At 43.0% G+C, this 26,097-nt stretch overlaps 1 protein-coding gene across 1 annotated transcript in view; it reads right to left on the bottom strand.

Moving 5' to 3' along the window:
* LOC139760470 (RWD domain-containing protein 3-like) overlaps positions 1 to 26,097 on the bottom strand; it is a 66,633-nt gene that overhangs the window by 23,683 nt on the left and 16,853 nt on the right. Inside the window, 1 exon segment of the mRNA XM_071683740.1 lies at positions 2,532 to 2,706. Coding sequence (XP_071539841.1) covers positions 2,532 to 2,706 — 175 coding nt within the window.

Here is a 26,097-nt window from a genome sequence, read left to right as displayed (position 1 = left end):
CACGTGTACATAATTCATACTGTCTGCCCTTATTTATTCCTGTCGCCACTGTGCCACACGTGAAATGAAAATCCCCTCCCCCCATATGTGCGCGAGGTAGTGCTAGGAAAAGACAACAAAGGCCACACTGGTTTACACTCAGTCTCTAGCTGTCATGAATAATGCAATGATACCACAGCTCCCTTTCCACATCCAGGCCCCACAAAACTTTCCATAGTTTACCTCAGACCCTTCACATGCCCTGGTTCAATCCATTGATAGCACATCGACCCAGGTATACCACATCATTCCAATTCACTCTATTCCTTGCACACCTTTCACCCTCTTGTATGTTCAGGCCCCAATCACTCAAAATCTTTTTCACTCCATCTTTCCACCTCCAATTTGGTCTCCCACTTCTCCTCGTTCCCTCCACCTCTGACACATATATCCTCTTTGTCAATCTTTCCTCACTCATTCTCTCCATGTGACCAAATCATTTCAAAACACTCTCTTCTGCTCTCTCAACCACACTCTTTTTATTACCACACATCTCTCTTACCCTATTATTACTTACTCGATCAAACCACCTCACACCACATACTGTCCTCAAACATCTCCTTTCCAGCACATCTACCCTGCTCCACACAACTCTGTCTATAGCCCACGCCTCACAACCATATAACATTGTTGGAACCACTATTCCTTTAAACATACCCATTTTTGCTTTCCAAGATAATGTTCTTGACTTCCACACATTTTTCAACGCTCCCAGAACTTTTGCCCCCTCCCCCACCCTATAATTCACTTCTGCTTCCATGGTTCCAAATCCACTTCCAGATATCTAAAACACTTCACTTCCTCCAGTTTTTCTCCATTCAAACTTACCTTCCAACCGACTTATCCCTCAACCCTACTGTACTGCTCTTATTCACATTTACTCTCAGCTTTCTTCTTTCACACACTTTACCAAACTCACTCACCAGCTTCTGCAGTTTCTCACCCGAATCAGCCACCAGCGCTGTATCATCAGCGAACAACAACTGACTCGCTTCCCAAGCTCTCTCATCCACAACAGACTGCATACTTGCCCCTCTTTCCAAAACTCTTGCAATCACCTCCCTAACAACCCCATCCATAAACAAATTAAACATCCGTGGAGACATCACACACCCCTGCCGTAAACCAACATTCACTGAGAACCAATCACTTTCCTCTCTTCATACATGTACACATGCCTTACATCCTCGATAAAAACTTTTCACTGCTTCTAACAACTTGCCTCCCACACCATATATTCTTAATACCTTCCACAGAGCATCTCTATCAACTCTAACATATGCCTTCTCCAGATCCATAAATGCCACATACAAATCCATCTGTTTTTCTAAGTATTTCTCACATACATTCGTCAAAGCCAATACCAGATCCACACATCCTCTACCACTTCTGAAACCACACTGCTCCTTCCCAATCTGATGCTCTGCACATGCCTTCACCCTCTCAATCAATACCTTCCCATATAATTTCCAAGGAATTCTCAACAATCTTATACCTCTGTAATTTGAACACTCACCTTTATCCTCTTTGCCTTTTTACAATGGCACTATGAATGCATTCCGCCAATCCTCAGGCACTTCACCATGAACCATAACATACAATGAATATCCTTACCATCCAGTCAACAGCACAGTCACCCCCTTTCTTTATAAATTCGAGTGTAATACCATCCACTCCAATTGCCTTGCCACATTTCATCTTACAGAAGGCTTTTACCACTTCTCTCTATACCACACCATTCTCCCTGGCCCTCTCACTTCACACAACACTCCAATCAAAACACCCTATATCTACCACCTTATCGTTAAACATATTCTACAAACCTTCAAAATACTCACTCCATCTCCTCCGCACTTCATAACTACCCATTACCATTTCCCCTTTTGCCCCTTTCATTGATCTTTCTATTTGTTCATTTATTTTTTGCACATTATTAATCTTCTTCTAAAGCATTACATGGCACTAGAAGTCATAATTATAACTGTAAGGTTTAATAAAACTGTTATCATCCTATATCCAGAGTTCAATAGAGATAAATTGAATGTTCAACTTCCCATCTTTTAGGGCACAACCACCCCTGCCTCCCTTAATGAAGCCAAGAAGACATACCATGGCTATATCAATACATATTTCCACAACACAGGAAAAATTCTGACTTTTACACAGAAACAATGATAGACATGCAAGCACAAGTTCAGAGGTATGCTCATTCCACCTTGCAAATATGAGGAAAGATACGATCTAATCTATATTGTCTGGACTGTGAAACAAGATTACAGGTGCAGGCACAGGATCACAGAGAAAAGCATCAGGGGTTATGAGAGGATGAGTTACAGGAGAAAAGAAAGTTGCTTGGTCAAGTAAGCAAGTCATCAAGGGACGAGGGAAAGCAAGGAAGAGTTTGAGGAGAAAATCAAATCAAAGAAAGTTGCTTTGTCAACAAATCAAACTTGACTAAAAGAAGAAATCTCAAACTAAAACATACACCAAACCTTTAGGTGTGTGTGTCAACTTCTTAGCAGAATTCTCAAGTGTCTCTGTAATGTCTTCCTTCACTTGTAGAGCTGTGAGAAGGTCGAGGATCATAGGTGCTCCACAGCAGGAGTCTGCTACTCCTTTCAAGAAGTTCTTTACTTGATCACACTCCATGCGGGTCAAGGATAAACACTGGAAAATAATGACTTTAATCAAACCCGACAAACCAACTTGGGTCAAAGATGATCAATGATAACAAACAGCATCATTTACATTTGACATATCAAATTCAGTCATGATTTCAAAATAACAAACTGGACAATGATTTGCTTCTCATTAGAGAAAGTTTGGTCCCTGCATCTAAAGAAGTTCAAAGGGCTAATCTTATAGCATAAATATGGTGGATGGCATGACTATAGTTACATCACAGAACATATTCAAAAAGCTGCTCGATAGTAAACAATGTTCATGAGACAGGGCCCCACAAACCTCCCTCCCCATACAGTACAATGACAGAAGTTGTACCCCACATAGGGCCACAGAAACCTCCCTCCCCATATAGTACAAGGACAGCAGTCGTACCCCACATGGGACCCCAAAAACCTCCTTCCCCATATAGTACTATGACAGTAATCATACCCCACAAAATAAAACATCAAAAAGCAAGATCCAACTAAATGCCCTCAGAATACTTAAATGCCCTCAGAATACTTAACTGGTACGAGATCTGAACAAGGAAAAGAATCTACAAGCATTTTCTATCTAGGCCATCCCAAACTATACCTCTCCTGCCCGCTTGTCCATAATCTCTACAGTAAATATAATACAATTAATCACTAACAAAAAACACTGGTTTTCTACCAATCAAAAACAGTGGATTAGAAATACAGAAGACATCATTGAACATAATTATGAATCAGTAGATAGACCGCTAAATTGGCTGTTAAAAATCTCATTGATTTCAACAATCCTAACCATTACACTATGGTTGTAAGCAGGATTTTGAAGCCTCACCCAGCTATGCCGGACCCTTCAAAACAAACACAAACTATTATGAGACAACAATCACTTAATGAAGATATCCATCCATCATTATAATAAAGATATCCACCCATCATTGTCATGAAGATATCCATCCATCATTGTAATAAAGATATCCATCCATCATTGTAATAAAGATATCCACCCATCATTGTAATGAAGATATCCACCCATCATTATAATAAAGATATCCACCCATCATTGTAATGAAGATATCCACCCATCATTGTCATGAAGATATCCATCCATCATTGTCATGAAGATATCCATCCATCATTGTCATGAAGATATCCACCCATCATTGTAATGAAGATATCCACCCATCATTGTCATGAAGATATCCATCCATCATTGTCATGAAGATATCCACCCATCATTATAATAAAGATATCCATCCATCATTGTCATGAAGATATCCACCCATCATTGTCATGAAGATATCCACCCATCATTGTCATGAAGATATCCACCCATCATTATAATAAAGATATCCACCCATCATTGTAATGAAGATATCCACCCATCATTGTAATGAAGATATCCATCCATCATTGTAATGAAGATATCCATCCATCATTGTAATAAAGATATCCATCCATCATTGTCATGAAGATATCCACCCATCATTGTAATGAAGATATCCACCCATCATTGTCATGAAGATATCCACCCATCATTGTCATGAAGATATCCACCCATCATTGTAATGAAGATATCCACCCATCATTGTAATGAAGATATCCACCCATCATTGTCATGAAGATATCCACCCATCATTGTCATGAAGATATCCATCCATCATTGTCATGAAGATATCCATCCCATCATTGTCATGAAGATATCCACCCATCATTGTAATGAAGATATCCACCCATCATTGTAATGAAGATATCCATCCATCATTGTAATGAAGATATCCACCCATCATTGTCATGAAGATATCCATCCATCATTGTAATGAAGATATCCACCCATCAATGTAATAAAGATATCCACCCATCATTGTCATGAAGATATCCACCCATCATTGTCATGAAGATATCCATCCATCATTGTAATAAAGATATCCACCCATCATTGTAATAAAGATATCCACCCATCATTGTAATGAAGATATCCATCCATCATTGTCATGAAGATATCCATCCATCATTATAATAAAGATATCCACCCATCATTGTAATGAAGATATCCACCCATCATTGTAATCAAGATATCCACCCATCATTGTAATAAAGATATCCACCCATCATTGTAATGAAGATATCCATTCATCATTGTAATAAAGATATCCACCCATCATTGTAATAAAGATATCCATCCATCATTGTAATGAAGATATCCACCCATCATTGTCATGAAGATATCCACCCATCATTGTCATGAAGATATCCATCCATCATTGTAATAAAGATATCCATCCATCATTGTAATGAAGATATCCACCCATCATTGTCATGAAGATATCCACCCATCATTGTCATGAAGATATCCACCCATCATTGTCATGAAGATATCCATCCATCATTGTCATGAAGATATCCATCCATCATTATAATAAAGATATCCATCCATCATTGTCATGAAGATATCCATCCATCATTGTCATGAAGATATCCACCCATCATTGTCATGAAGATATCCATCCATCATTGTCATGAAGATATCCACCCATCATTGTCATGAAGATATCCATCCATCATTGTCATGAAGATATCCATCCATCATTGTCATGAAGATATCCACCCATCATTGTCATGAAGATATCCATCCATCATTATAATAAAGATATCCATCCATCATTGTCATGAAGATATCCATCCATCATTGTCATGAAGATATCCACCCATCATTGTCATGAAGATATCCATCCATCATTATAATAAAGATATCCATCCGTCATTGTCATGAAGATATCCATCCATCATTGTCATGAAGATATCCACCCATCATTGTCATGAAGATATCCACCCATCATTATAATAAAGATATCCACCCATCATTGTAATGAAGATATCCATCCATCATTGTCATGAAGATATCCATCCATCATTGTCATGAAGATATCCACCCATCATTGTCATGAAGATATCCATCCATCATTGTCATGAAGATATCCACCCATCATTGTAATGAAGATATCCACCCATCATTGTAATAAAGATATCCATCCATCATTGTCATGAAGATATCCATCCATCATTATAATAAAGATATCCACCCATCATTGTCATGAAGATATCCATCCATCATTATAATAAAGATATCCATCCATCATTGTCATAAAGATATCCATCCATCATTATAATAAAGATATCCACCCATCATTGTAATGAAGATATCCATCCATCATTATAATAAAGATATCCATCCATCATTGTCATGAAGATATCCATCCATCATTATAATAAAGATATCCATCCATCATTGTAATGAAGATATCCATCCATCATTATAATAAAGATATCCACCCATCATTGTCATGAAGATATCCATCCATCATTATAATAAAGATATCCATCCATCATTGTCATGAAGATATCCATCCATCATTGTAATAAAGATATCCACCCATCATTGTAATGAAGATATCCACCCATCATTGTCATGAAGATATCCATCCATCATTATAATAAAGATATCCACCCATCATTGTCATGAAGATATCCACCCATCATTGTCATGAAGATATCCATCCATCATTATAATAAAGATATCCATCCATCATTGTCATGAAGATATCCATCCATCATTATAATAAAGATATCCATCCATCATTGTCATGAAGATATCCATCCATCATTATAATAAAGATATCCACCCATCATTGTAATAAAGATATCCACCCATCATTGTAATGAAGATATCCATCCATCATTGTCATGAAGATATCCATCCATCATTATAATAAAGATATCCATCCATCATTGTAATAAAGATATCCATCCATCATTGTCATGAAGATATCCATCCATCATTATAATAAAGATATCCACCCATCATTGTCATGAAGATATCCATCCATCATTGTCATGAAGATATCCATCCATCATTATAATAAAGATATCCACCCATCATTGTAATGAAGATATCCACCCATCATTGTCATGAAGATATCCATCCATCATTATAATAAAGATATCCACCCATCATTATAATAAAGATATCCATCCATCATTGTCATGAAGATATCCATCCATCATTATAATAAAGATATCCACCCATCATTGTAATAAAGATATCCACCCATCATTGTAATGAAGATATCCACCCATCATTGTAATGAAGATATCCACCCATCATTATAATAAAGATATCCATCCATCATTGTCATGAAGATATCCATCCATCATTATAATAAAGATATCCACCCATCATTGTAATGAAGATATCCACCCATCATTGTAATGAAGATATCCACCATCATTGTAATGAAGATATCCACCCATCATTGTCATGAAGATATCCACCCATCATTGTAATGAAGATATCCATCCATCATTGTCATGAAGATATCCACCCATCATTGTAATGAAGATATCCACCCATCATTGTAATGAAGATATCCATCCATCATTGTCATGAAGATATCCACCCATCATTGTCCAATGTATATGAAATATCCACCCATCATTGTCATGAAGATATCCACCCATCATTGTAATGAAGATATCCATCCATCATTGTAATGAAGATATCCATCCATCATTGTCATGAAGATATCCACCCATCATTGTAATGAAGATATCCACCCATCATTGTCATGAAGATATCCACCCATCATTGTAATGAAGATATCCACCCATCATTGTAATGAAGATATCCATCCATCATTGTCATGAAGATATCCACCCATCATTGTCATGAAGATATCCACCCATCATTGTCATGAAGATATCCACCCATCATTGTCATGAAGATATCCACCATCATTGTCATGAAGATATCCACCCATCATTGTAATGAAGATATCCATCCATCATTGTAATGAAGATATCCACCCATCATTGTAATGAAGATATCCACCCATCATTGTCATGAAGATATCCACCCATCATTGTCATGAAGATATCCATCCATCATTGTAATGAAGATATCCATCCATCATTGTAATGAAGATATCCACCCATCATTGTAATGAAGATATCCATCCATCATTGTAATGAAGATATCCATCCATCATTGTCATGAAGATATCCACCCATCATTGTCATGAAGATATCCACCCATCATTGTCGTTCTGTAACACAAGTATTGAATTATACTCAGAAGAAATGTGGTCATCTCAACAATAAGACACTAGGGGTTTGCCTTCCTATGGTGAGGCAAAACTTCTAATAGTCAACAAACTAATTCATCTCACACAAGAGAATTAGTGATGACAAGCATACAGTTATGTGCTTACATAACCAGGTCATAATAATGTGTCTCCTTACATAACCAGGTCATAATAATGTGTCTCCTTACATAACCAACTCTGGCTCAACACCTACTCCTCCTCCTACCTCTGGCTCAACACCTACTCCTCCTCCTACTCTGGCTCAACACCTACTCCTCCTCCTACCTCTGGCTCAACATCTACTCCTCCTCCTACTCTGACTCAACACCAATTCCTCCTCCTTCTCTGGTTCAACACCTACTCCTCCTCCTACCTCTGACTCAACACCTACTCCTCCTCCTACTCTGACTCAACACCTACTCCTCCTCCTACTCTGACTCAACATCTACTCCTCCTCCTATTCTGACTCAACACCTCCTCCTCCTACCACTGACTCAACACCTACTCCTTCTACCTCTGGCTCAACACCTACTCCTCCTCCTACCTCTGGCTCAGTATCTACTCCTCCTCCTACTCTGGTTCAACACCTACTCCTCCTACTCTCTCACACCTACTCCTCCTCTAACACCTACTCCTCCTTCTACTTTTTTTTTTTTTTTTTTTTTTTTTTTTTTTTTTTTTTTTTTTTTTTTTTTTTTTTTTTTTTTTTTTTTTTTTTTTTTTTTTTTTTTTTTTTTTTTTTTTTTTTTTTTTTTTTTTTTTTTTTTTTTTTTTTTTTTTTTTTTTTTTTTTTTTTTTTTTTTTTTTTTTTTTTTTTTTTTTTTTTTTTTTTTTTTTTTTTTTTTTTTTTTTTTTTTTTTTTTTTTTTTTTTTTTTTTTTTTTTTTTTTTTTTTTTTTTTTTTTTTTTTTTTTTTTTTTTTTTTTTTTTTTTTTTTTTTTTTTTTTTTTTTTTTTTTTTTTTTTTTTTTTTTTTTTTTTTTTTTTTTTTTTTTTTTTTTTTTTTTTTTTTTTTTTTTTTTTTTTTTTTTTTTTTTTTTTTCCCCCCCCCCCCCCCCCCCCCCCCCCCCCCCCCCCCCCCCCCCCCCCCCCCCCCCCCCCCCCCCCCCCCCCCCCCCCCCCCCCCCCCCCCCCCCCCCCCCCCCCCCCCCCCCCCCCCCCCCCCCCCCCCCCCCCCCCCCCCCCCCCCCCCCCCCCCCCCCCCCCCCCCCCCCCCCCCCCCCCCCCCCCCCCCCCCCCCCCCCCCCCCCCCCCCCCCCCCCCCCCCCCCCCCCCCCCCCCCCCCCCCCCCCCCCCCCCCCCCCCCCCCCCCCCCCCCCCCCCCCCCCCCCCCCCCCCCCCCCCCCCCCCCCCCCCCCCCCCCCCCCCCCCCCCCCCCCCCCCCCCCCCCCCCCCCCCCCCCCCCCCCCCCCCCCCCCCCCCCCCCCCCCCCCCCCCCCCCCCCCCCCCCCCCCCCCCCCCCCCCCCCCCCCCCCCCCCCCCCCCCCCCCCCCCCCCCCCCCCCCCCCCCCCCCCCCCCCCCCCCCCCCCCCCCCCCCCCCCCCCCCCCCCCCCCCCCCCCCCCCCCCCCCCCCCCCCCCCCCCCCCCCCCCCCCCCCCCCCCCCCCCTCAACCCTCTCTCTCTACTTGTAAACTTCTCTACTCTGATAACACCTATTCTCCTCCTGACAACACTTCCTCTCTATTGTCAACACACTCTCCTCTCCGACTAACATCCTCCTATTGTAAACTCTCCTCCTACTCTGTCAACCTCTCCTTACTCTGCAACTACTCCTCCTATTGGCTCAACCTACTCCTCTCCTACCTCTGTCAACACTTACTCCTCTCTACCTGACTCAACACTATCCTCCTCCTACTCTCAACACCTACTCCCCTCTACTCTGGTCAACACCTACTCCTCCTCCTACCTCTGCTCAACACTACTCCTCCTCTACTCTGACTCAACCTACTCCTCCTCTACTCTGGTCAACACCTATCTCCTCCTCTCTGCTCAAACCTATCCTCCTCCTACTCTGGCTCAACACCTACTCCTCCTTACTCTGTTCAACACTATCCTCCTCCTCTCTCTCAACACCTACTCCTCCTTCTTTTGAACACCTACTCCTCCTCTACTCTGGCTCAACACCTACTCCTCCTCCTACTCTCACTCAACACTACTCCTCCTCCTACTCTGACTCAACACCTACTCCTCCTCCTACTCTGGCTCAACACCTACTCCTCCTCCTACCTCTGACTCAACACCTACTCCTCCTCCTACTCTGGCTCAACACCTACTCCTCCTCCTACTCTGACTCAACACCTACTCCTCCTCCTACTCTGGCTCAACACCTACTCCTCCTCCTACTCTGGCTCAACACCTACTCCTCCTCCTACTCTGACTCAACACCTACTCCTCCTCCTACTCTGACTCAACACCTACTCCTCCTCCTACTCTGGCTCAACACCTACTCCTCCTCCTACTCTGGCTCAACACCTACTCCTCCTCCTACTCTGGCTCAACACCTACTCCTCCTCCTACTCTGGCTCAACACCTACTCCTCCTCCTACTCTGGCTCAACACCTACTCCTCCTCCTACTCTGGCTCAACACCTACTCCTCCTCCTACTCTGACTCAACACCTACTCCTCCTCCTACTCTGACTCAACACCTACTCCTCCTCCTACTCTGGCTCAACACCTACTCCTCCTCCTACTCTGCTCAACACCTACTCCTCCTCCTACTCTGGCTCAACACCTACTCCTCCTCCTACTCTGACTCAACACCTACTCCTCCTCCTACTCTGTCTCAACACCTACTCCTCCTCCTACTCTGGCTCAACACCTACTCCTCCTCCTACTCTGGACTCAACACCTACTCCTCCTCCTACTCTGGCTCAACACCTACTCCTCCTCCTACTCTGGCTCAACACCTACTTCTCCTCCTACCTCTGACTCAACACCTACTCCTCCTCCTACTCTGACTCAACACCTACTCCTCCTCCTACTCTGACTCAACACCTACTCCTCCTCCTACCTCTGGCTCAACACCTACTCCTCCTCCTACCTCTGACTCAACACCTACTCCTCCTCCTACTCTGACTCAACACCTACTCCTCCTCCTACTCTGACTCAACACCTACTCCTCCTCCTACTCTTGTTCAACACCTACTCCTCCTCCTACTCTGGCTCAACACCTACTCCTCCTCCTACCTCTGGCTCAACATCTACTCCTCCTCCTACTCTGACTCATCACCTACTCCTCCTCTTACTCTGGTTCAACACCTACTCCTCCTCCTACCTCTGACTCAACACCTACTCCTCCTCCTACCTCTGGCTGAAGACCTACTCCTCCTCCTACTCTTGTTCAATACCTACTCCTCCTCCTACTCTGGCTCAACACCTACTCCTCCTCCTACTCTTATTCAACACCTACTCCTCCTCCTACTCTGGCTCAACACCTACTCCTCCTCCTACTCTGACTCAACAACTACTCCTCCTCCTACTTTGATTCAACACCTACTCCTCCTCCTACTCTGACTCAACACCTACTCCTCCTCCTACTCTGGCTCAACACCTACTCCTCCTCCTACCTCTGGCTCAACATCTACTCCTCCTACTCTGACTCAACACCTACTCCTCCTCCTTCTCATGTTCAACACCTACTCCTCCTCCTACCTCTGACTCAACACCTACTCCTCCTCCTACTCTGAATCAACACCTACTCCTCCTCCTACTGTGACTCAACACCTACTCCTCCTCCTACTCTGACTCAACACCTCCTCCTCCTACCTCTGACTCAACACCTACTCCTCCTACCTCTGGCTCAACACTTACTCCTCCTCCTACCTCTGGCTCAGCACCTACTCCTCCTCCTACTCTGGTTCAACACCTACTCCTCCTACTCTTGCTCAACACCTACTACTCCTTCTACTCTGGTTCAACACCTACACCTTCTACTCTGACTCAACACCTACTCCTCCTCCTACTCTGGCTCAACACCTAATCCTCCTTCTACTCTGGCTCAACACCTACTCCTCCTTCTACTCTGGTTCAACACCTACTCCTCCTCCTACTCTGACTCAACACCTACTCCTCCTCCTACTCTGGCTCAACACCTACTCCTTCTCCTACCTCTGGCTCAACACCTACTCCTCCTCCTACTCTAGCTCAACACCTACTCCTCCTCCTACTCTGGCTCAACACCTACTCCTCCTCCTACCTCTGGCTCAACACCTACTCCTCCTTCTACCTCTGACTCAACACCTACTCCTCCTCTTACTCTGGTTCAACACCTACTCCTCCTCCTACTCTGGCTCAACACCTACTCCTTCTACTCTGGCTCAACGCCTACTCCTCCTCCTACTCTGGCTGAACACCTACTCCTCCTCCTACCTCTGGCTCAACACCTACTCCTCCTACTCTGGCTCAACACCTACTCCTTCTCCTACTCTGGTTCAACACCTACTCCTCCTCCTACTCTGGCTCAACACCTACTCCTCCTCCTACTCTTGTTCATCACCTACTCCTCCTCCTACTCTGGCTCAACACCTACTCCTCCTCCTACCTCTGGTTCAACACCTACCCCTCCTCCTACCTCTGACTCTACACCTACTCCTCCTCCTACTCTGACTCAACACCTACTCCTCCTCCTACCTCTGACTCAACACCTACTCCTCCTCCTACTCTGACTCAACACCTACTCCTCCTCCTACCTCTGGCTCAACACCTACTCCTCCTACTCTGGCTCAACACCTACTCCTCCTCCTACTCTGACTCAACACCTACTCCTCCTCCTACTCTGGTTCAACACTTACTCCTCCTCCTCCTACTCTGGCTCAACACCTACTCCTCCTACTACCTCTGGCTCAACACCTACTCCTCCTCCTACCTCTGACTCAACACCTACTCCTCCTCCTACTCTGACTCAACACCTACTCCTCCTCCTGCCTCTGAATCAACACCTACTCCTCCTCCTACTCTGACTCAACACCTACTCCTCCTCCTACTCTGACTCAACACCTACTCCTCCTCCTACTCTGGCTCAACACCTACTCCTCCTCCTACTCTGGCTCAACACCTACTTCTCGTCCTACCTCTGGCTCAACATCTACTCCTCCTCCTATCCTGACTCAACACCTACTCCTCCTCCTACTCTCGTTCAACACCTACTCCTCCTCCTACCTCTGACTCAACACCTACTCCTCTCCTACCTTTGGCTCAACACCTACTCCTCCTCCTACCTCTGACTCAACACCTACTCCTCCTCCTACTCTGACTCAACACCTACTCCTCCTCCTACTCTTGTTCAACACCTACTCCTCCTCCTACTCTGGCTCAACACCTACTCCTCCTCCTACCTCTGGCTCAACATCTACTCCTCCTCCTACTCTGACTCATCACCTGCTCCTCCTCTTACTCTGGTTCAACACCTACTCCTCCTCCTACCTCTGACTCAACACCTACTCCTCTTCCTACCTCTGGCTCAACACCTACTCCTCCTCCTACTCTTGTTCAACACCTACGCCTCCTCCTACTCTGGCTCAACACCTACTCCTCCTCCTACTCTGACTCAACACCTACTCCTCCTCCTACTTTGACTCAACACCTACTCCTCCTCCTACTCTGGCTCAACACCTACTCCTCCTCCTACTCTGGCTCAACACCTACTCCTCCTCCTACCTCTGGCTCAACATCTACTCCTCCTCCTACTCTGACTCAACACCTTCTCCTCCTCCTACTCTGGTTCAACACCTACTCCTCCTCCTACCTCTGAATCAACACCTACTCCTCCTACTCTGACTCAACACCTACTCCTCCTCCTACTCTGGTTGAACACCTACTCCTCCTCCTACTCTGACTCAATCCCTACTCCTCGTACCTCTGACTCAACACCTACTCCTCCTACCTCTGGCTCAACACCTACTCCTCCTCCTACCTCTGGCTCAGCACCTACTCCTCCTCCTACTCTGGTTCAACACCTACTCCTCCTACTCTTGCTCAACACCTACTCCTCCTTCTACTTTGGTTCAACACCTACACCTTCTACTCTGACTCAACACCTACTCTTCCTCCTACTCTGGCTCAACACCTACTCCTCCTTCTACTCTGGCTGAACACCTACTCCTCCTCCTACCTCTGACTCAACACCTACTCCTCCTCCTACTCTGACTCAACACCTACTCCTCCTCCTACTCTGGCTCAACACCTATTCCTCCTCCTACCTCTGACTGAATACCTACTCCTCTTCCTTCCTCTGACTCAATACCTACTCCTCCTCCTTCTCTGGTTCAACACCTACTCCTCCTCCTACCTCTGACTCAACACCTACTCCTCCTCCTACTCTGGCTCAACACCTACTCCTCCTCCTACCTCTGGTTCAAAACCTACTCCTCCTCCTACCTCTGACTCAACACCTACTCCTCCTCCTACTCTGACTCAACACCTACTCCTCCTCCTACCTCTGGTTCAACACCTACTCCTCCTCCTACTCTGACTCAACACCTACTCCTCCTTCTACTCTGGTTCAACACCTACTCCTCCTCCTACCTCTGACTCAACACCTACTCCTCCTCCTACTCTGACTCAACACCTACTCCTCCTCCTACTCTGGCTCAACACCTACTCCTCCTCCTACCTCTAACTGAATACCTACTCCTCTTCCTACCTCTGACTCAATACCTACTCCTCCTCCTACTCTGACTCAACACCTACTCCTCCTCCTACCTCTGACTCAACACCTACTCCTCCTCCTACTCTAGCTCAACACCTACTCCTCCTCCTACCTCTGGTTCAACACCTACTCCTCCTCCTACTCTAGTTCAACACCTACTCCTCCTCCTACCTCTGACTCAACACCTACTCCTCCTCCTACTCTAGTTCAACACCTACTCCTCCTCCTACTCTGACTCAACACCTACTCCTCCTCCTACCTCTGGCTCAACACCTACTCCTCCTTCTACTCTGGCTCAACATCTACTCCTCCTCCTATTCTGACTCAACACCTACTCCTCCTCCTACTCTGACTCAACACCTACTCCTCCTTCTACTCCGACTCAACACCTACTCCTCCTACTCTGACTCAACACCTACTCCTCCTCCTACTCTGACTCAACACCTACTCCTCCTCCTACCTCTGACTCAACACCTACTCCTCCTCCTACCTCTGACTCAACACCTACTCCTCCTCCTACTCTGACTCAACAACTACTCCTCCTCCTACCTCTGACTCAACACCTTCTCCTCCTCCTACTCTGACTCAACACCTACTCCTCCTCCTACTCTGACTCAACACCTACTCCTCCTCCTACTCTGACTCAACACCTACTCCTCCTCCTACTCTGACTCAACACCTACTCCTTCTCCTACTCTTACTCAACACCTACTCCTCCTACCTCTTACTCAACACCTACTCCTCCTCCTACTCTGGTTCAACACCTACTCCTCCTCCTACTCTGACTCAACACCTACTCCTCCTCCTATTTTGGTTCAACAGTGCACGTCAGCTCCCCACCACCACATGAATTCTAAGGCATGATTAACCAAGCATGTTGACCAGTTAGCACACTTACTTAACAAGTATAGGTCTACTATCGCCTTATCAAGAGAACCACTCACCAGAACTCACTTGGATGGCCACAGTATTAACTTAGAGAAAGGCACACATCCCATTTATATCCCAGCCTATCAATTTCCGCAAATGCATAGAGATTTTGCGAATTATCTGGTTCAGGATATGTTGACAGATAATGGTATTAAAGAATCCTGATCACCATGGAATTCACTGCTTTTACTCATTCAAAAAAGGACAGAACTTTTAGACCAGTCATAGATTTTGGGAAGCTCAACAAGGTGACATTGAAGGATCATTTTCCATTACCGGTCATATCAGAGCTTCTTCATAGCCTCGGCAAGAATAAGATACTTTCAACTTTGGATTCATTGAGTTGATTTTGTCAAATATTGTTGTCAGGGAGAAGCCAGGCTCTGGTTGCAATCAGTACACCAAACAGTCATTGGGAATTCATATGCATGCTGTTTGGGTTACATTCCTCACCAATCACTTTCTTGAAGTTAATGACTAACATCTTTCATCATATGCTGGCAAAGAAGTCTTGGTTTATCTAGATGATATAATCATGTCTCCAGACATCCCTTCTTATTCAAATAGTCTTGAAAGAGTGTTTCTATGATTCAAAAATGCAAATTTAAAACTCTAAGTATTGTAGTATTCCTTTCTACAAACAAGGATTGATCACTTAGGTCACACTGTTGATGAAAACAGTATTCAACCAAGTGCAGGATATCATCAAAGATTTATCGCAAATTTTGCGAAGATTGCAAACCCACTCACTTCACTTTTGAAACATGGGGTTACATGCCAGTGGACCACAGCGCAAGACAATGCATTTAACTTACTCAAGCAACACTTGATTGAGGCGCCTATCCTTCGATTTCCCAACTTTGAGAAACCCTTCGTTTTGCACACAACAGATGCTTGTAAACAGGGTCTTGCAGCTGTACTTATGCAGGAGTCAAATAAGGATAGACTTTTTCCCCATAGCTTATGAAAGTCATTCATGTCCAAAGGCAGAATTGAAATACTTGATACATGAGTTAGAAGGCCTTGCAGTAGTTTGGGCACTCAAACATTTTAAATAATATATATATATGGTTACCCTATGAAAGTTTATACAGAACACAGCAGCATTGTTATGCATTTTTCAATGACAAGATCCAACTATACAAGCCTTTGACCCAGACATTCTTCCCTGCAGAGTGGGAACAGTCACTGTTGACGACAGCCCCATAGATTTTGATATAGAGAAGTTGAAACAGCATCAACAAGATGACCCAGTTTGGGATTCAGTCATAGAATTTCTAGAGGGAAGACATCCTTCCTTGGATGCTAAGACAGTTGTTCCAGTCAGAGAATTGTATTTAGCACAGGGAGTCTTGTGCAGGGACATGAGATTAGGAGTGCCAGCCTGTATTGTTAAACAAACAATAATTCTAACAGCATTAGTACAAGATTTCTTGAAGTTACCACATGATTCACCCCAGGCCATACACCCAGGCACAGATAAAGGCTATAAACAAACTCGTTTGAGGTATTTTTGGCCAAGATGCAGAGAAACATCACAGATCATATTTTGAGATGCCAAACCTGTAACACACACAAGGGAAGTCCCACTACCCCGCAGACTGTGTTGAAATATCCTTTACCTTCATACCCATGGGAAAGAGTTCATGAGGACATATCAGGAGGTTTTTCTAGGTCTATGGCAGGCTATGGATGTTTTAGTAATTATTGATGCTTTCATAAGATATTGTGAATTTTCCAGTCCAAAATAAAGATGCAGCCAAGGTTGCTAAGGCATTCAAGAAACATATTCTAGACAGACATAATGCACCTAAGGTTTTAGTCACAGATAATGGAGGAGAATTCAATAACTCATTACTACAAGAAACTTGTAAGTTGTATAACATAACCAAATGTAATATAATGGCACATCATCCAGCCTCGTAAGGCCTTGCAGAAAGGTTGAACCGTAAAATCTTCCAGAGTCTTCGCACCAACATTAATTTGATCATAATGAATAGGATGAGTATCTGTCTGATATCCAGTGTTCATTAAACTCAGCATATCATAAGTCAATTGGAGACACCCTTCCACGCCTTACATGGTTTTGATAAAGTGTTGCCATATGACATAACAGCCTCCCCTCCTTCATGTCCAGCAGTTCAGAAATCAGTTGTTGCGGAAAAATATCGCACAACTTAATTGATCCATCAAAGGATCAAGGAAAATCTAGGTGAAGCCACTACAAGGTAACCTTTATGGATCAGGCTAATAAATCCACAAAACCATCAAAGGAACGAGGCTCCTGGACTTTTGGTAATGGTGCAGGAATTTAACTCTAGAAGTGAGGTTCTTAAACTTGACCCAAAATGTTCTGGTCCCTATAGAGTCTTAGCTCATTTAAAGGGACGTAAGTTTAGGGTTCAGCATCTAAATAAAGGTGACATTCATGAAGAACATGAGGACCACTTGAAAGTTGTACAGTATTGTGAAAATGATCATCCCCGTCCCACACCAGACAGTACTCCTCAAACCCTAAAACAATGTCAACCAACCACCTTCTACCACTGTTCAGTCTGTCCCCACACCAGAAGTGAATGCCCTCACATCACCACCACAGACACATCATTAAGACCTTGCCTCTAATAAGTTGTTTATGGTGTTACACTCTCAAGTCTTACACCAGTGTAATGGTCAGCAACTTTAGTGTTGCTCCTCCTCCAACTTTAAGACAATGAACCTGGAAACTGAATAGCACTAGTGGAATTCTGTATGACATAATACAAGACATTGAATCTCCAATTAACATAAATGCCGAGAATAACATAAATCAATGAAGAAGCAAAAGAGGTCTATTCAATTTTGTAGTGTCCCTCCTTTCTTCTTATTTGTTCAGTACTGCCATGCAGGAAGAATTTAATTCAGTTGGGAATCAGCTTCACTCCCTGCAATTTCAACAACTTCTTTACAACAAATATATCAAATCTGAGGCCAAAATGCTGAAACAACGTGCACAGCATCTGAGTGACTTGTTAACATTTAACTACTTGACTTAGCATGTAGAACTATTGTCAAAATTGTTTAATGCAATGTTTTCAATGTTGAATATTTTCAAGTAAGTTGATAGTCTATATATTCAAATTACTTATCATGCACATTAACTCACTGGCTTTTTGGAAGATATCAATAATTTGGTAAAGCAAGTTGTCACGCCATCATTTTTCCATTATGTGGAACTCGCCTATCATTCACAAAACAATGACACAATTGGGTCACACCTCACCAGCTCTCCACGTGGCCACTTACTAATGTTTGATGTGCTTATCTGAACAGGTCATAATCCATGGACCATTCACTGAACCAGATATTTACAGCCTTGTAAATGTAATACCATTCCCTTTTAATTCTACATAAGAGTTGCCAAGAACCTTAATTCTTAATAATAACATGAACATTCTATCATATAATGCTAATTCCTCATTGATTGCATATCTCTCCTTGCATGATTTAGCATTTTACCATAAACCATTGTTTGACAACTTGTTTTGCCCTCCCAACACTGTTTTTGATACACTACAAACAAATTCATGTGTGTACCACCTACTTTTTGGACTTAAACAAAGTGTTCTTAATTCTTGTTGTTAATGAATCTTGGATTACAAGTATGGACTTATTCTTCCCAAACCAACAAAATGTTCCAGTTCACTGCCCACCTAACCAACCCAAATCTTCTTTGGTTCTAGGTTAAGTTCAGTTAGGATCACAATGTACTATCATTGGTCCTAATTTCACATTGTTCAGCCATCATGATCATTCCTTGGGACAGATTAATAGAACAATCCTGAGTAGAGAACAAATCCCCCATAACATTAAGTTCTCACTGCTTGATGAAGTAAAGATAAACATCTTTCATCTAAAGTTAAGGATGATTTACATTCCTCAATGGATGTTTTGGATTTTGGTCCTTTTGGGTACACTGCTCATGGAATTTCAATCATTTCATTGTCTTTTGCAACCATCATATTGTTATTCATAATATTTATCTTATAGTGTCATCATATTGTTATTCATAGTACTTATCTTATAGTGTCATCTACAACTTACAGTTTCCAATATAGACTTTTCTGCACCTATATTGGATATTCAGAAAGTAGTTACATCAGCACTTACTTCCATATTGAAAGAAAACTTTAACTTCAAACTAATATGTACTTTATGAGTTGTTTGGATTTGCTAATTTCTACATATGTGAATTTATGAGTACTCAAATTTTGTATAGTGTGTTATCCCTTTTCTCAAGTAAACTTAGATAATGTAAAAGTTAACTTTTGTAATTAACTATTATTTGTTTAATGTTTGCACTCTTATATCCAGTACTATTCCAAGTATATTCATAATCCATTATGACTTACAAGAGCTTGAGTCAAGATGTGACTGAATCATGCAAGATATACACGCATATCATTAATGTTTCAATATGTAGTTGCATCACATGGAATGCGTTCATGGGCTCACAGCTTAGTGTGTAAGAACTAAGCATAAGGTATTGTTTAGTCTTGTGTAACATGTAAAGCGTTGCCACCTGCCCACCACACAAGGAAGAGCAGAACATTCACTCAAACACGTGATCAGTGTTGACAGCTGTGCCCAGAACTGAAACCTCACTCCCTTGACATACATAAATTATACTCTCCCTTTAATGCTCTGTCATCCATATTATCTCAAGATCCTTCATTACCATGATGTAATTATTTCAATGAAGATACTGAATACTCAATTGCCCTGCATGCTCCACCATGTAGATATCTACACATCACTATGATTTATAATAACCCGAGGTGCCACCCAGTGGATGATGCTAATTTCTTGAGCACTGCAGGAGTACCATGGATGAAAGAAGGAACCCCTGAAGCAGAAAGTAAGTATCTATAATCATACATATTACAATGGCATCTTGGACAACAACTGGGTAGGCAGTGGAAGCCTAAAATTGAAAACCCAAAGTCAATAACAATGAAAACTGTATGCCAGCATTTTAGGTAGAGCTCTTCCCTTACACAAATGCAAAACAAAACATGCATGAATATGGAACACAACTGCAAGCAACAACATCATGAAAAACCCCTTCTTCTTTTACTCTAGCCTATCATCTGTAAGCTACTCAATATATGGCACTATAGAAACACTGGTTTATCTTCCAGTGATGATTCAGGCATGTGAACTGATCTCATACTATGTTTCTTTCCAGGACATCAACATCATGCTTTTTTTTTTTTTTTTTTTTTTTTTTTTTTAGACTTTGTCGCTGTCTCCCGCGTTTGCGAGGTAGCGCAAGGAAACAGACGAAAGAAATGGCCCAACCCCCCCCATACACATGTACATACACACGTCCACACACGGAAATATACATACCTACACAGCTTTCCATGGTTTACCCCGGACGCTTCACATGCCTTGATTCAATCCACTGACAGCATGTCAACCCCTGTATACCACATCGCTCCAATTCACTCTATTCCTTGCCCTCCTTTCACCCTCCTGCATGTTCAGGCCCCGATCACACAAAATCCTTTTCACTCCATCTTTCCACCTCCAATTTGGTCTCCCTCTTCTCCTCGTTCCCTCCACCTCCGACACATATATCCTCTTGGTCAATCTTTCCTCACTCATTCTCTCCATGTGCCCAAACCATTTCAAAACACCCTCTTCTGCTCTCTCAACCACGCTCTTTTTATTTCCACACATCTCTCTTACCCTTACGTTACTTACTCGATCAAACCACCTCACACCACACATTGTCCTCAAACATCTCATTTCCAGCACATCCATCCTCCTGCGCACAACTCTATCCATAGCCCACGCCTCGCAACCATACAACATTGTTGGAACTACTATTCCTTCAAACATACCCATTTTTGCTTTCCGGGATAATGTTCTCGACTTCCACACATTTTTCAAGGCTCCCAAAATTTTCGCCCCCTCCCCCACCCTATGATCCACTTCCGCTTCCATGGTTCCATCCGCTGACAGATCCACTCCCAGATATCTATAACACTTCACTTCCTCCAGTTTTTCACCATTCAAACTCACCTCCCAATTGACTTGACCCTCAACCCTACTGTACCTAATAACCTTGCTCTTATTCACATTTACTCTTAACTTTCTTCTTCCACACACTTTACCAAACTCCGTCACCAGCTTCTGCAGTTTCTCAACATCATGCACTACTGTATATTAGAAATTCTGATGCCTATCACTTTATGGAAATGGTGGTACATTTCACTTTAGGATGGGACCAATGATGTTGCAGACTAGGTCCCCACCATCACTGAGATCAAATAGTGTATCATGAGTATACTAGCCAGGGTAAAGGGACTTTTAAGAAACTGTGACCTACCTCTCATATCTTAGTCATTAAGCAGGGAACAAGAGAGTCTTGCACATCAAGACACAGTACACTGAAATTATGGGTATGTGTGTGTACTCTGAGTTACCTTATGACAGGGGTCTGGGATCTACAACTTTATAAACTAGTATGCCTCTTTACCAACACGTGATCAGTGATCAATTGCTACACATGATAATCATTTAATATACAGACACCACTTCTAAAAAGGTCTCGTGTAGCAGATTTTCATTTAACAAACAGGAAAAAAATATTCTTTCTTTCATACATGGTCACGGTTTCCTGGATAAGCAAGGTAGCATCCTGAACAGATGACTGAGCCTTAAAGGAAAAAAAGATTCTCACTTGGCTCTTCCCTCTATTCCTCCCTTCGGAAAGAAATACAGGATGGAAGAATTTACATCCCCCCACTCTCATCCCTTTTAGTTGCCTTCTATAAAATGCAGGAGATACATAGGCAGTATTCTTTCTCCCCTATCCCTTACCCCCATGAAAAACATTTGTATGTACCTTTTATGGATCTGGAGAAGGCGTATGATAGAGTTGATAGAGATGCTCTCTGGAAGGTTTTACGAGTATATGGTGTGGGAGGCAAGTTGCTAGAAGCAGTGAAAAAATTTTTACCAAGGATGTAAGGCATGTGTACAAGTAGGAAGAAAAGAAAGTGATTGGTTCCCAGTGAAGGTTAGTTTGTGACAGGGGTGTGTGATGTCTCCATGGTTGCTTAATTTGTATATGGATGGGGTTGTTAGGGAGGTGAATTCAAGAGTTTTGGAGAGAGGGGAGAGTATGCAGTCTGTTGTGGAGGAGAGAGCTTTGGAAATGAGTCAGTTGTTGTTCGCTGATGATACAGCACTGATGGCTGATTCAGGTGAGAAACTGCAGAAGCTGGTGACTGAGTTTGGTAAAGTGTGTGAAAGAAGAAAGTTAAGAGTAAATGTGAATAAGAGCAAGGTTATTAGGTACAGTAGGGCTGAGGGACAAGTCAATTGGAAGGTAAGTTTGAATGGAGAAAAACTGGATGAAGTGAAGTGTTTTAGATATTTGGGAGTGGACTTGGCAGCAGATGGAACTATGGAAGCGGAAGTGAGTCATGGGGTGGGGGAGAGGGCGAAAATTCTGGGAGCATTGAAGAATGTGTGGAAGTTGAGAACATTATCTCTGAAAGCAAAAATGGGTATGTTTGAAGGAATAGTGGTTCCAATCATGTTATATGGCTGCGAGGCGTGGGCTATGGATAGAGTTGTGCAGAGGAGGGTGGATGTGCTGGAAATGAGATGTTTGAGGACAATATGTGGTGTGAAGTGGTTTGATCGAGTAAGTAATAATAGGGTAAGAGAGATGTGTGGTAATAAAAAGAGTCTGGTTGAGAGAGCAGAAGAGTGTGTTTTGAAATGGTTTGGTCACATGGAGAGAATAAGTGAGGAAAGATTGACCAAGAGGATATATGTGTTAAAGGTGGAGGGAATGAGGAGAAGTGGAAGACCAAATTGGAGGTGGAAAGATGGGGTGAAAAAGATTTTGAGTGATCAGGGCTTGAACATGCAGGAGGGTGAAAGGTGTGCAAGGAATAGATTGAGCTGTAACGATGTGGTATACTGGGGTCGACGTGCTGTCAATGGATTGAACCAGGGCATGTGAAGCATCTGGGGTAAACCATGGAAAGTTGTGTGGGGCCTGGATGTGGAAAGGGGGCTGTGGTTTTGGTGCATTATTAAACGACAGCTAGAGACTGAGTGTGAACGAATGGGGCCTTTGTTGTCTTTTCCTAGCGCTACCTTGCGCACATGAGGGGGGGAGGGGGTCGTTATTTCATGTGTGGTGGGTTGACGATGGGAATGAATAAAGGCAAACAGTATGAATTACGTACATGTGTATAAATGTATATGTCAGTGTGTGTATTTTGAAGGTTTGTTGAATGTGTCTGATGACAGAGTGGCAGATATAGGGTGTTTTGGTCGAGGTGGTGTGCAAAGTGACAGGGTTAGGGAAAATGATTTGGTAAACAGAGAAGAGGTAGTAAAAGCTTTGCGGAAGATGAAAGCCGGCAAGGCAGCAGGTTTGGATGGTATTGCAGTGGAATTTATTAAAAAAGGGGGTGACTGTATTGTTGACTGGTTGGTAAGGTTATTTAATGTATGTATGACTCATGGTGAGGTGCCTGAGGATTGGCGGAATGCGTGCATAGTGCCATTGTACAAAGGCAAAGGGGATAAGAGTGAGTGCTCAAATTACAGAGGTATAAGTTTGTTGAGTATTCCTGGTAAATTATATGGGAGGGTATTGATTGAGAGGGTGAAGGCATGTACAGAGCATCAGATTGGGGAAGAGCAGTGCGGTTTCAGAAGTGGTAGAGGATGTGTGGATCAGGTGTTTGCTTTGAAGAGTGTATGTGAGAAATACTTAGAAAAGCAAATGGATTTGTATGTAGCATTTATGGATCTGGAGAAGGCATATGATAGAGTTGATAGAGATGCTCTGTGGAAGGTATTAAGAATATATGGTGTGGGAGGCAAGTTGTTAGAAGCAGTGAAAAGTTTTTATCGAGGATGTAAGGCATGTGTACGTGTAGGAAGAGAGGAAAGTGATTGGTTCTCAGTGAATGTAGGTTTGCGGCAGGGGTGTGTGATGTCTCCATGGTTGTTTAATTTGTTTATGGATGGGGTTGTTAGGGAGGTAAATGCAAGAGTCCTGGAAAGAGGGGCAAGTATGAAGTCTGTTGGGGATGAGAGAGCTTGGGAAGTGAGTCAGTTGTTGTTCGCTGATGATACAGCGCTGGTGGCTGATTCATGTGAGAAACTGCAGAAGCTGGTGACTGAGTTTGGTAAAGTGTGTGGAAGAAGAAAGTTAAGAGTAAATGTGAATAAGAGCAAGGTTATTAGGTACAGTAGGGGTGAGGGTCAAGTCAATTGGGAGGTGAGTTTGAATGGAGAAAAACTGGAGGAAGTGAAGTGTTTTAGATATCTGGGAGTGGATCTGTCAGCGGATGGAACCATGGAAGCGGAAGTGGATCATAGGGTGGGGGAGGGGGCGAAATTTTGGGAGCCTTGAAAAATGTGTGGAAGTCGAGAACATTATCTCGGAAAGCAAAAATGGGTATGTTTGAAGGAATAGTGGTTCCAACAATGTTGTATGGTTGCGAGGCGTGGGCTATGGATCAGCTGGTGGCTGATTCATGTGAGAAACTGCAGAAGCTGGTGACTGAGTTTGGTAAAGTGTGTGGAAGAAGAAAGTTAAGAGTAAATGTGAATAAGAGCAAGGTTATTAGGTACAGTAGGGGTGAGGGTCAAGTCAATTGGGAGGTGAGTTTGAATGGAGAAAAACTGGAGGAAGTGAAGTGTTTTAGATATGTGGGAGTGGATCTGTCAGCGGATGGAACCATGGAAGCGGAAGTGGATCATAGGGTGGGGGAGGGGGCGAAAATTTGGGAGCCTTGAAAAATGTGTGGAAGTCGAGAACATTATCTCGGAAAGCAAAAATGGGTATGTTTGAAGGAATAGTGGTTCCAACAATGTTGTATGGTTGCGAGGCGTGGGCTATGGATAGAGATGTGCGCAGGAGGATGGATGTGCTGGAAATGAGATGTTTGAGGAAAATGTGTGGTGTGAGGTGGTTTGATCGAGTAAGTAACGTAAGGGTAAGAGAGATGTGTGGAAATAAAAAAGAGCGTGGTTGAGAGAGCAGAAGAGGGTGTTTTGAAATGGTTTGGGCAAATGGAGAGAATGAGTGAGGAAAGATTGACCAAGAGGATATATGTGTCGGAGGTGGAGGGAACGAGGAGAAGAGGGAGACCAAATTGGAGGTGGAAAGATGGAGTGAAAAAGATTTTGAGTGATCGGGGCCTGAACATGCAGGAGGGTGAAAGGAGGGCAAGGAATAGAGTGAATTGGAGCGATGTGGTATACAGGGGTTGACGTGCTGTCAGTGGATTGAATCAAGGCATGTGAAGCGTCTGGAGTAAACCATGGAAAGCTGTGTAGGTATGTATATTTGCGTGTGTGGACGTGTGTATGTACATGTGTATGGGGGGGGGGTTGGGCCATTTCTTTCATCTGTTTCCTTGCGCTACCTCGCAAACGCGGGAGACAGCGACAAAGTATAAAAAAAAAAAGAAAATATATATATATATATTTTTTTTTTTTTTCAAACTATTCGCCATTTCCCGCGTTAGCGAGGTAGCGTTAAGAACAGAAAACTGGGCCACTGAGGGAATATCCTCACCTGGCCCCCTTTTCTGTTCCTTCTTTTGGAAAATTAAAAAAAATTGAGAGGGGAGGATTTCCAGCCCCCCGCTCCCTCCCC

Source organism: Panulirus ornatus, chromosome 37, assembly GCF_036320965.1.
Source record: "Panulirus ornatus isolate Po-2019 chromosome 37, ASM3632096v1, whole genome shotgun sequence".
Lineage (NCBI taxonomy): Eukaryota > Metazoa > Arthropoda > Malacostraca > Decapoda > Palinuridae > Panulirus > Panulirus ornatus.
Note: the sequence above shows the minus strand (reverse complement) of the source record. Positions and strands in the feature narration are given on the sequence as shown.